General features: G+C 35.3%; 1 protein-coding gene across 7 annotated transcripts in view; it reads right to left on the bottom strand.

Moving 5' to 3' along the window:
* The window catches only part of SLC44A5 (solute carrier family 44 member 5), a 377,697-nt gene that overhangs the window by 27,698 nt on the left and 336,922 nt on the right, over positions 1-13,077 (bottom strand). For all 7 annotated transcript variants that reach the window (XM_060304202.1, XM_060304190.1, XM_060304207.1 and 4 more), the window contains 5 exons: positions 7,823-7,954; positions 4,207-4,306; positions 1,831-1,923; positions 1,231-1,318; positions 464-726 (listed from right to left, as the gene is read on the bottom strand). In XM_060304202.1, coding sequence (XP_060160185.1) covers positions 464-726; positions 1,231-1,318; positions 1,831-1,923; positions 4,207-4,306; positions 7,823-7,954 — 676 coding nt within the window. The remainder of the gene's footprint in view (positions 1-463; positions 727-1,230; positions 1,319-1,830; positions 1,924-4,206; positions 4,307-7,822; positions 7,955-13,077) is intronic.

The following is a 13,077-nucleotide window of genomic DNA, read 5'->3' as shown; positions in this document are numbered from 1 at the left end:
TACTATTAACTAAAAGGATGTTAGTTAATTTTTATTGGTAAAAGGGATCTGCAGAAGGATTGATAGGAAAGAGCTTCTTATACTCTCTTATTCAGATTGACAAAGGTCTTCATAGTGGATTTTAAACCATAGACATCCATTTTGCACTTCATCTATGAAAATGATACCAGTAGCCTGTCATCTTATGATGATTTTATGTTTGAGCTGAGCAATGAAGAAACACAGACAAGTTAGTCCTTAATCTTTAATTTGGTGCCCTCCCCTACCTCTTCTCTCCAGTAACCTTTTAGAAGGATATTCGCCTGGGTAGGGATTATAAAACTGTGGCTATAAAACCAGACAAAGCCAGTGGACATCTATGAATCTTGAATTATACCTCTGACCTCAAGTACTTTGCCACTTGAATTATAAACACACTAAACATAACTGGGAAGATAGGTGTAGGTTTCAGTGTGAAACTTACCTTATGGCTCGTCCAAATGCAGTAAAAAGTGGATATGGTGGGATGTCATCAGGTTTTTTCAAGGCCCAGTAATAAGAAGCAAAGGCACCAGCAAGGGCACACTGACCCAATGCAATGACAAAATTTATAAGCCAGAGAAAGACAAATAGATTGAATATCTGGAAGGTAGTGATATATTGATGGTACAGGCTCGCTCCACCATAGAAAGCAAAACGACACTGAGCCCCAGGGCAAGCTTTGGCAATTTCAGTTGTATTAAAAATCTGCACTCAGGAAAAAAAAAAAAAAAAACACGAATAATATAATATTAAGTGCTATTCCAAGATAACACCTTCCTTGCCTTCTCTTGTGTGGCCCCCAATTGCATATCTTGCTTTTTTCCTATTAGCTTCTGCTGTTATTTCTATTTTCTATAACATCACTTTATACAATTCTTTAATGAGCTCTGGAAAGTACCTCATTTTTCCATCGTATGTTCATCAGTCTGCATCCACTATAATTTCACATTTATTAGTGTTGTTGTTGACTGTGCCTGCTTCTTAGGTGTATGACAGGACAAGTGAGCTCAGGAAATAGCAGTGCCTTCTCTCTATTCTGCCTACCGTTTTCAGTGCTCTCCTGCTAACACCCGACCCACCCTCCCCTTCTCTACAGTGATCCTCATCAATGCACATGGTCTCTATTTCAGGATGATTCCTACCACTACTGCTAGATGAAATACAGTAGAGTTCTGTATTGCAGTAAATAAAAGAGTTTCTTTTACTTACCTCTGGATTACAGGTTTTATTTTCATGTTTACATTGCCCCTCTGGGGCTATGACTTTGTATATAGGTACCCCTGATGTAGCCAAGTAACTGAGTGAACTCTATTAAGGATAAATTATTTGCTGGTAGATTGAATGTAAATGGACAAGAAAGTAATGCAAATAACTCAAAAGTCCACTGAAAGATTAATTTCAAAAAACTAATCTTTTAACAATTCATTCATTTTCAGAACCAGAGTAATATAACGTGGGTCAGCTCCACTGAGCGGCCCCTTAAAAACAGTGAAATATAAAAAGATTTTTTTACGTATTACAAAGGAGGAGTGAGGAGTACCACATGTGAAGACAAAATAAAACAAAATGTACCATGTGACCTATCTGAGGGGAAATTCAATTGGTACACTGAAACATTTTTAGAGCTTAGCAATCATAATCTCCATCATCATCACCATCATCATCATCATCATCATCATCATCATCATCATCATATCAATTATATCTTTAGGATGTTCCTAGTCTTTCCCGGTTGGAAACAGACAAACTCCTAGCTCCTGAATAGTAGTGTGTACCTGAGGTTTGAAGGAGTCAATTACCAAAGGATACACTGCTATCACAGCCCAGTAGGAAATGCAGATTGAGAGGAAAATGAAAGTTAAAACTGGATAAATTAAGGTAGTAGGGATGTATCCAATGGCTCTAAAATAAAACAAATATTTGAAACTGAAAATGATCCAGTTATAATTTCTCAATTAAAATGTTATCTGTTAGAACTAGAAATAAGACTTTGACTGAATTCATTCCAAGAACAGTGGTAATAACCATCAACTCTTTTTGCTGATGTATACTTAGTTGGTTTTAAAATTTTATTTATTCATGTTTAGTAAGTTAGAGGCATTCTTTCAATGCTCATGTTTGATTCCTGCCAAAAGTTCCCCAAACCTTCTCCTCTTTGGTTATTTCTGACTGACGCATAAATATTTGATGCATTATAATCATGGTATTTCTCCCTTTTCCTTAGACTTTTAAAATTAGAGAGGACCTTGAAGATCATCTGATCAAATGGGAGAATCCATTCCTAATTTAAGAATCCCTTCTGAACTATCTTCAAAACATGTTCATTAGTCTCTGGTGATCTCATTGAGTGAAAGGAACTTACTTTTATATGACACAGCTTATTCTATTTTCTTAACAACCAAAGTATTAGAAAGTCCTTCCTTATCTGCCTGCATGTAATTCACATCCACTACCTTCTGGAGAAGAAAGGACCACCTCTTCCATACAGCAACCCTTCAAGCAGCTCATTATTCTTTTATTCTCCAGGGTAATAATTCTTTTGATATTTCCTCCTAAGATATGGTTTCTAAAATATTCATATCCTAATTGCCCTATAATCTTTTCAGCATATGATACTGAATTAACCCTATGCTGTTTGATATAGCCACTGAGAACTATGATGGAACTATTTCCACTCCTAATGCACTGACACATTTTAGATTCATTTTTGTATTTGTTACCTTCGCCACCTCACTATTTGGGCTATGCTATTCTCTCTTTTCCCCAGACACTGCTGTTCAGTGAATTATTGGGCATCCCTATGTTTACCCTGTATTCTCATGCACATTTATTCCAGCTCTTATTTTCCCTTGAAAAAAATTATTAACCAATCACAGTAGTAATTGCCCTTTAACACACACACACACACACACACACACACACACACACACATTTAGAGGCAGAGCAGCGGGATAAGTGAATTGTACAATATCATATTATTTAAGAAATAACCCAGCAAATCAGTAGTTTTCAGTGGCTAATGATAGGGCTTCAGTTATTGTGGGAAGGACAGAGTTTAATTTAACAAACTGCTTGTTAACTATTTCAAACACTGGCTTTAGGTGGCATTATTATTATTAGAGATGATGATTTTGTTAAAACAATCCTTAAAGACTATTTAAAATAATTTGGTCCTTGGCCATTAACACCTCAGTTTCCATCATTCTAAATAGAGAACATGACCTATTGGCTTTGTAATAACACTTTCCTTGCTGTTTCCATGCATTATTCAAAAGTTTAAAGTATTATCCTCAAGTGACCTTTTGGAATAGTTTAGAAACTGTAGGTGTTATTACCTCACAACATGAATTTTATGAAAAACTGTTTATTCTGTAGCATTTTATTCTTTCTTTCTTTCTTTCTTTATTTTGCGGTACGCGGGCCTCTCACTGTTGTGGCCTCTCCTGTTGCGGAGCACAGGCTTCGGATGCGCAGGCTCAGTGGCCATGGCTCACGGGCCCAGCCGCTCCGCGGCATGTGGAATCTTCCCAGACCGGGGCACGAACCCGTGTCCCCTGCATCGGCAGGCGGACTCTCAACCACTGCGCCACCAGGGAAGCCCCTATTCTGTAGCATTTTAAAATAAAAATGGCTCTGGGTATAAAATGTTCCTGAATTGAGAGCTGTAGTTACAAAATATACAGTCTGGTAGTGCTAGGACCAATTATTCTGTCTACTGGCAAGTTTTGTTATTTATACAAAACTAGCAAGAGCACATAATTGGCTTTATAGAATTATGGTGATTTAAAGTTCTGCAAATGATCTCAAACATTAATATTAACATATGACTCAGTATGGGAATAATATAACATAACTAACTTTTATATAGCACTTTATCACTTACTTTCACATAAGTTATCCTCCTAACATATATTTGGTGTTTAAAAAAAAAGTGCTAGTGCATAGAATACACGAGTTTTAGCTTTATTTTACCCTATGATAATTGAGGTTTGGGGATTTTGAAAGATTTGTTAGCATGAAGTTTTTAATACGTGGCAGAGTCTGAACTTGAACAAGTCTTCTTGAATGGAAAGCAGATTTAACAAGCCATCTTAAAGGGAAAATAGTCTGGGGCATCTACAAATAAGCAGTGATCGATATGACTGATAGATATACAGTATATGAGTTTCTCCATCAAGGCCTTACTTGCTCCCCTCCTTCAGCAGGGCAATGGAGATGCGGATTCGGTCCCTGAGGAAGATCAGCATGAGGATGATGAACACTTCAAGGATGCAGAGTATTATCACTTTAAACAGGGGGGGAAAAAAAATAGTGTGCGATTCAAATCAATCCCAAAAGCAAACTTTCTCTGCAAAAGTTAGAACTGATCTTCATGATTATTTCTACCAATTCTGACACTTCATAATTTAAGCAGTGCTACCTCTCCAAAAATGCCAGTTTTAGAAATTCGCTTTCAAAACCTCCCAGAAACGCTAAAAAAATGTAGATTAAAACTTTTAGCTAGAGTTTAAACAACTCAGTTGGACAGGCTTCATTTTATCTATGGAAACATTTCACACCATTTGTAGAAATGAGAAAATAGGCATGGAAGAAAGGAAGGGCTGCTTTAGGCAAATCTATTTTAGATGTTTTCATTTTCACTCCTTTGAGTATGAGAATCATTACAGAAGAAAATTTCTGGACTGCCTCCCCACTCACAGTGCCTCTTAATTAATTGATCTTGCTGATGGACGGGGTGGGTTCTGAGATGCCACATTTTAAGTTTCACACGCCACCTATCATGGCTGCCATTGATGAAATCAGAGTGTAAACCCAACCCAAGTTGTGTAATAAAAGTCTCAGAATTAGAATTAAGGGAATCTAGTTAGTTTTGAATTGAAGTGTATAAATCTCTTGAACTAAGAGTTATATACATTTAATAAACTGTGTAAAAACCATCTTTATGTGAAGTAAGTGAACCTGCAAAGAAAGAATAAAATGTATATGTGTAAAGAAAGAGAGCAAGTGGAGGAAATCTTGGCTCCTTTTTGGCTTTTTGTTTCCTGGATCCACATACACTTGAAAGTCCAGCTGCTTTTCTGCTACTTTGAGTTTGGTGAGACACTTCTATATTCTTAGAATAAATACCCCTGCCTTGCCTCCAGCTTGTTCCTTTGTTTCTTTTTACTTAAAGCCAAACAGTCCTAATTACTATATTTCCTCAATTCTAAGACATACCTTCAATTTAGTAATATCCTTTCAGGAAAAGTAAAGAAATCCTTTATTAAATGTCTATTCATTGATTATAAAATGCATCCTGACCTCAGAGATGTTAAAAAGTGAAAAGGTATGGATCCTAAATTAAGGAAATATAGTACTGCTAATAACAAAATCTGAAATTATAAAAGAAACTTAATGGAAAGTTAAATTAAATTCCTACCCATGAAAGAATCCGTTCTAACGTTCTTGCTAGATAGTTATTCCGCTCATGTCTGAACACTTCCAGCAACAGGGCACTCATTATTTCATTCTATTGTTATACCACTGAGATTCGGATAATACATCCCACTTCAGTTAGTATCTCCAAGTAAGTAGAAATCAGTTAACCCAGAGATGTGAGAGGATCTTAGGAAGGTGTCATCTCGCTACTACATCTTCTTTTAGTTAAACGATGTATTTATGTTTTTATGCAAATTTGATTCTCTTAAAACTAAACTGAGTCCAAAATTGTGGAGTATAGCCATATTAACCTAAAATCACTATCTTCTTTGGACAAACTTAAGAATATGAAATATATCAGTCACTTTATGTTCTGAAATTGCATTGAAAAAGAACATTGCATATTAAATTTGTACCTTTACAAAATTACATATTTTAAATGGTTATATTAGAGAAATTTAACTGTCTTTTGAATTTATATATTATATTCCCTCCTTTTGTTTGAGCAAGAGCAAACAATAAAAACATATTTTTTAAGCCCCTAGAGAGAAGCTGGTATAAATCTAACTTTACCAAGGAGGCTGGGATAATTAATAGAAATGAGAATAGAACCATCTCCTAACACAATCCAAGACTCATAAAAATTATACATTTTGCATGTATAACTGCATATTTTTAGTGTTTCTGTCAATTAGTATAATTTCATACGTATACCCTTGTCTCTGGTGCCTAGGATTTCATCAAACACAGAGCAAGTAATCAATTAATGTCTGATAAATGCGTTGTGAAAGCTAACACTCATTTGAGGAAAGATAAGTATTGCTAGACTTGAAAATAAAAGCAAGCCCTGTTTTCTCCTCAAAGTACCTCTCAACTTCTCCAATGGCAGATTCTGATCATCTCAATGATTTTTGTGTTGAAGGTCCTTAAGAGACAGCAGCAGGATGACCATAGAACCTGTAACTAAGATCCATCTGAGAGTAAAACTAGAGGTTTCAATACATAATGGATGAGATTTGTCATCTTTAGATATGACAGATGACAGTAAGTGGACTGCTGAGGAGATATGGAATCACTCAAATTCAGAAAAAGTAATGAGGATTTAAGTTCTAAGACACCTGATTTTTATAGTTAAAAAAAATGGCTATCAATGAAGTTCTTCTGAAACATATTTGAAAAAATAATGTGTTATGTGAAGGGAATTAGCTGCGTGAGGGCTAGAAATGGGAACCCAAAGAGCAAGAATTTGGCATTTTGATCTAGTACTATCCAAGGAACGCAGAAAAACTGAATTTGGCAGACAAAAGAATCTGGTGGGGGCTTCTGTGCAGCAGGGCTAGCTCATCAAGCTTGGCATGAGCCTTAAGAAAACATCTCTCAAGACTATCCAAGGGTCTCTGCTAAAAAACTTTCTCACTAGTGATCTGATTCCCCATATGCCTTGACCCCAGGAAAGCAGTGTCCTAGGTGGTATATATGTCTGTATTCTGGTCACAGAGAGAGTACCCTAATAGTTTTAACGAATAAAAAGGCACTCTGGTGACATGTTGTGAGCCTGTCCCTGATGACTTGTGGGTGAAGTGGCAAAATTAAGTTTTCAGATTTATGGTGATGGGATCCATGCTGGAATCATGATACTCTCCAAGATACTGCCCCCCTCTTAGGCTACCTCTGGGCTCCTTACGAGGCATCCTCAAACTTGTCTTCCCTGGCTCTCTAACTTCAACAACATATGAAGATGAAATATTTTTAAAGCACCATGTAATTACAGATCATCTTTAAAATCTTGAATAAATAACATGAATCTCTGTAAAGTGCAAGGACTAGTATAATAAAACCATTCTAAAAATATAGGATTGAAGCCATCTCTGAAATCATCTAGCTTTTAAAATATTTGTTAATATTACCCTTAACTAACTCAATCTAAATAAACATTTCAAAAATGTAAATTTCTTTTCAGTTATTTATTATTCCAATTCTATAACAGGTTGTTTAAAAGTCCTGCTATGAAAAATTTGTTGCTTTTTTTTTTCCTTTTTCTATTTTTAAAAACAAGTTTGAAAAATCAAGCATTTTTTTCCTTTTAAAATACCTTTCTTGGATATCAGATTAATGGCTATAAACGTCTATATCCAACCCATTTTAAGTTGAAGGCAAATAGCTTGAGATCATTGTGAAGTAACATTTTCCTAGATTATATAATAAATTCCCCTCAATGACTTTTCCATTTATGGTAGCTAGTATTATTATAGACACACTTATTTTAATGACATTAGCAATAAGTATATTTTAACAAGTTATACCAACCCAAATTTTCCTTTACACAAAAAGATGCTTTCTTGTTATTACAATTTTAACAAACAAGTTTTTAAAATCCACTCACTAAATGCGAACCATGTTTGTTTCAGTTGAAAGTACATGCTTATATCAGTCTGAATCCCGATGTGAAATACAGTTAAGTGAGAATTTGGCTGTCCCTGAAGATTGCTGTATTCCCGGTAACAGTGCCATATTCCTTGAAAAGGAGAGAAAAGTAGACTAATATAAAATGCTATTTTCTGAAATATAAGCTATACACTTATAACACATATCTACATGAAATTGATCAGCATGGTCATTTTTACAAAGGCAAGATTCATATTTCAAATTAAATATTTTATGTGTATCTAATAGTCTAAATGTGCTACTGTATTCAGTATAAATGTTTTCAGTATTTGTTTGGATGACTGTGGCAACATCTGGCTTTAAATGACCTTTTAAATAGAAACAACCTTAATGTCCATCAATAGCGATTGGTTAAAAAAATTATGGTATATTTGTACAGTAGAATACTGCATTTCCATATAAAGAGGAGAAAGTCTAGTGTTAGTGAATGATCACCACATGTTTTGTTAAGTGGAAAAAAGTACAAAATGATATAAAAATATGCTATAATTCATATAAGAAGTAAGAACTATATATATTTTCTTATACACACGTAAAGTATCTCTGGCAGGATACATAGAAATACAATCTTTTTTGCTTCCAGGGAGGGAAACTTGGTGACTAAGGAGTAGAATGAGAAGGAAGATTTTCACTGTATAAACTTTTTATCTTTTAACATATAATCTATTTAAAAAGCAAATTTAAAAAATCATTTAAGTTGAAAATAGCCTTGTGAAATCTTTTCGATGATGAAGGAATGTCTTGATGGAACTGTCTAAAAGCATATTCTTATCAAAGATTGTGTCCAGGCAAGGCAAACATGGACTTACTGTATTTTCCCCAAGACTCTGTGTTTCGAACTGTATATGACTTTTCACATGGTCTAGATAAAGTGGGAGTAGAAAACAGAGTTAAGAGGCCTATTTATTTTAATGACCCATGCGTCTGGATTAGGTCCGTTGGATATGTTCTAGCAATAATGAGGAAAATAGCTTTTAAAACCTCTAACTGTAAACTAACCGTTTTTTTCCCTAGATACCAGGTGAGAGGGTATGGCCCATGGAAAGACAAAAAACTAAATTAGAAAGGACAGTTGTTTCTCAAAGAAATATAAGATAAATCCCTTCCTTTTAGGCATTGCTTTCCCTGTGAATTTTTAAAAATTCCTTTAAAAATGCTTTATGGAATATTTGATACATACAAAATTATATGTAATGCAGATGTTGGTTTTAAAGCATACAGTAAAATAAACACATATGAATGTATCACCTATCTTAAGATTTTATCATCCTAATTTTGCTCTAATTACACAAAATAAAAATGTTTCTTCTACCTGAGATTTTCATCCTATCATACCTACTGCCTCTCCCTGCCAAAGAACAATTATTCTGAATCCTGTGCTTATTATTCTCTTATTTTAGCAGAAAGATATGTTGAAATATCTCCTTAAGGGGTATTTATATCCCATAAAGTTTTATTATTTATTGATTTATTATTAATTCTTATAGTTCTATGACTTTTGAGGCTATTATTACACGCATACATGTTTAGAATTAGTATATCTTTTTAGTAAACTGTATCCTTTGTATCCCTAGCAATGCTTTTCATTCCAAAATCTATTTTGTCTGATATTATTATGGCTACTGCAGCTTTCTTTTGGTTAATGATTGCTAGTATATTTTTATCTATCCCTTCACTTTGAAACTTCCAATTTCCTTATGTTTTGTGTAACTTGCATAAATAGCACAGCTCCAATTTGTATATTTATATCTTAATCTGACCTGACAATCTCTGTATTCTAAACAATGAGCTTAATAAATTTATATTTAATGTATTGCTATACTTATTTTTCAGCCTTCTTACTTTTTGCTTTTCCTGTTCCACTTTGTATCTGTACTTCTTTCCTTCCAATTCTTGTCCTTTAAAAATTGATCAGTTTTTGTTTGTTTATTTATATTCTATTTTTCCCCTCTACTGGTTCAGAGATGTCTTCTCTGTTTTTAGAATAAATTATCCTTGAAAATTGACTATGTGTACTTACTAACCAAGTCTAAAGTCAACACAAGGAAATACAAGAAACTTAGATTACTCAGTAATCACCCCAGTCTGATTATTCCTCTGTATTTTACTTATGCACAGTTAGACCTCAAAAAATTGGATATTATCATTATTTTATACAAAGGTTGTTAAGCTCTACCTACACATTTACCAATTCATTTTCTTTGCTCATCATTCTTTCTTGCATCTCATACATTTTTGTGGAATCATTTTCCTTCTTGAAGTAGGCATTCCTTTAGTATATGTCTATTTGTAAACTCTGGTTTTTACTTATCTTAAAATATCTTTATGTTACTCTTATTCTTGAAAGATAGTTTTGCTGGGTGTACAGCTGTAGGTTGACTGTTATTTTTTCTTAGCTCTTTGAAGGTATTATTCTACTTCTTTTGTTGCTGTCAAAAAGTCTGCTTCAGGGACTTCCCTGGTGGCACAGTGGTTAAGAATCCACCTGCCAATGAAGGGGACATGGGTTTGATCCCTGGTCTGGGAAGATCCCACATGCCACGGAGCAACTAAGCCCGTGCACCACAACTACTGAGCCTGCGCTCTAGAGCCCGCGAGCCACAACTACTGAGCCCACATGCCACAACTACTGAAGCCTGCGCACCTAGAGCCCATGCTCCGAAACAAGAGAAGCCACCGCAATGAGAAGCCTGCGCACCGCAATAAAGAGTAGCCCACGTTCAACGCCAACTAGAGAAAGCCCACACGCAGCAACTAAGACTCAATGCAGCCAAAAATAAAAAGAAATTTAAAATTTTATAATTTAAAAAAAAGTCTGCTTCAGCCTAATTGTTCCTTTGTATATGATCTGTCTTTTCTCTCCAGTTGTTTTAAAAGTCTTTTGTCTTTGGTCTTCTGAAGTTTCACAACAATTTCTTTCTTTTACATCATTAATTTCTTGCTCTCTAATGGGTCATTCCAAACAGTATACAAGCATGCTGTTCTTTCTCACATCTTAAATAATAAAACAAAAGATAGTCTACTTTTGACACTCTTCCCCCAATCCACTGCCCAATTACTCCCCACTGCAATAAAACTCTCCAAAATAGCCATCTATGTTGTCTATCTGCAGTTCATCTCCTCCCATCCTCTTTCAATCCACTCTAACCAGACTTTTTTTCTCATTATTCTACCAAAACTGCCCTCATCAGATTACCAGTGATCTCATCACATTTCTAAATCCAAGGCCTAGTCTCAGTTTCTCAATTCTCATCTTTCTTGACCTATCAGCCCCATTTGACATGGTTTATCACTCCCTCCGCTTTTGTTGTTGTTTGTTGTTGTTGTTGCTGCTTTTTAACTTGGCTTCTATAACATCACCTGCTTTTAGTTTTCAAAAAAACCTGTTTTTCCTCAGGTGTCTTTGCTGGTCCCTTCTCTTCTCCCTGACCTCTTAATGTTGGGGGACCTCTGAACTCAGTCTTTGGTCCACATCTCTATGTATACCTATTTTTTTGGGTAATCTCAGCGAGTCTCATGGCTCTAGTGTTCCTGACTCCTAACTATATTTCTTTAGGCTAACTCTCTCTTTCTAACTCCAGACTGTATATTCAACTGCCTACTTGCCATCTCCACTTTAATGCCTAATAAACATCTCAAACTCAACATGTTCAAAATTACACTTCTGATCAATCCCCTTTCTAAACCAAAAGGTTTAGAACCTTGCTCCACTCAAACCTTCCCTATCTCAGTTGATGTCAACTCCATCTCTCCAGTTGCTTGGATTAAAACCTTAGAAGTCATTCTTGACTCCTGACACTCTCTTATGAACTGCATTCAATCCATCAGGAAATTCGGTTGGTTCTACATTAAAAACCTATATGCCCATCCTTATTGCTACCACCTTGGTCTGAGCTTCCCTCATTTGGCACATGAATTACTGTAGTAACCTATTCAGTGATCTCATTGCTTCTTCTCTTGCCTCACTATGGTCTCTTCTCAACACAGGGACTAAAGCTGTCATCATTTCATATCCCTTCTCTACTCAAAACCCTACCTTGCCTCCCCATTTCACTCAGAGTAAAAAGCAAGATCTTACAATAATCTATAAGTCTCTGGCCCTCCACAAATTCTATGACCTCATCTCCTATTCTCCTCTTTACTCAGTACACTCATCTACACAAGCATTCTAGCCATTTCTTCAACACGCTCCCACCTTCAGGACTTTGCACTAGCTGTACTCACTGTCTAGAACTTTTCCTTTATCTCCAATGGCTAACTCCATTGCCTCCTTCAAGTGTTTTCTCAGACCTCTTCTCCAAAAGGCCTACCCTACTAATACTGCAATTTGCTCTCCTTGCCCTACCATGATACTCTCAATCCCCCTTTATCTATTCTACATTTTCTTTTTTTCATGGCAAGAATCACCTTCTAATAGATAATATGCTTAGGCTATAAGTATCAGGAGAGTAAGAACGTTTGTCTTTTTACTGTTCTTTCTCAAGAGCCTAGAATAGTGCCTGTTACACAGCAGCTGCTCAACTGATATTTGTTGACTGAACAAATAAAAGAAAGTACAACTAGATATGGGTGTCACTTCCCTTACTCTCCTTGGTATAATTAGAGCTTCCTGTATCTTTGAATTTATACCTTTCATCAGTTCTAGAAAATTCTCAGCCAATATCTTTCAAATATGTTGATATATTTTAGGCCCTTCTCAATCTATTCTCTCTCTCTTAACCACACAATCATATTTTGTCCTCTTGTCACATTCTGCTGTATTCTGAGTAATTATTTCAGAGGTTCATCTTTCAGTTCATTAATTCTCTATTTTACTATTTAACTTATCAATTTAGTTTCTAATCTAACACTATATTGCTTTGTTTTGAAAAGTTCTATTTAGTTCGTCTTCATGTATGCCTGGATATTTTTGATGCTTTCTTTTTAAATTGTATTTTTAATTCTTAAACATTTTATACATGATTATCTCATGTTCTGTATCAATCCATATCTGAATTCTTGGAGGCCTCAATCTGATGTTTATAGTTTCTTTTGTTTCTTTATTTTATATAAATTTATTTATCTTATATATATTTTTTGGCTGCGTTGGGTCTTCATTGCTGTGCGTGGGCTTTCTCTAGTTGTGGTGAGCGGGGAATACTCTTCGTTGTGGTGCACGGGCTTCTCATTGCAGTGGCTTCTCTTGTTGCAGAG

The sequence above is a fragment of the Globicephala melas genome, chromosome 1, assembly GCF_963455315.2.
Source record: "Globicephala melas chromosome 1, mGloMel1.2, whole genome shotgun sequence".
Classification (NCBI taxonomy): domain Eukaryota; kingdom Metazoa; phylum Chordata; class Mammalia; order Artiodactyla; family Delphinidae; genus Globicephala; species Globicephala melas.
This window is presented reverse-complemented; position numbering and strand designations above follow the sequence as displayed.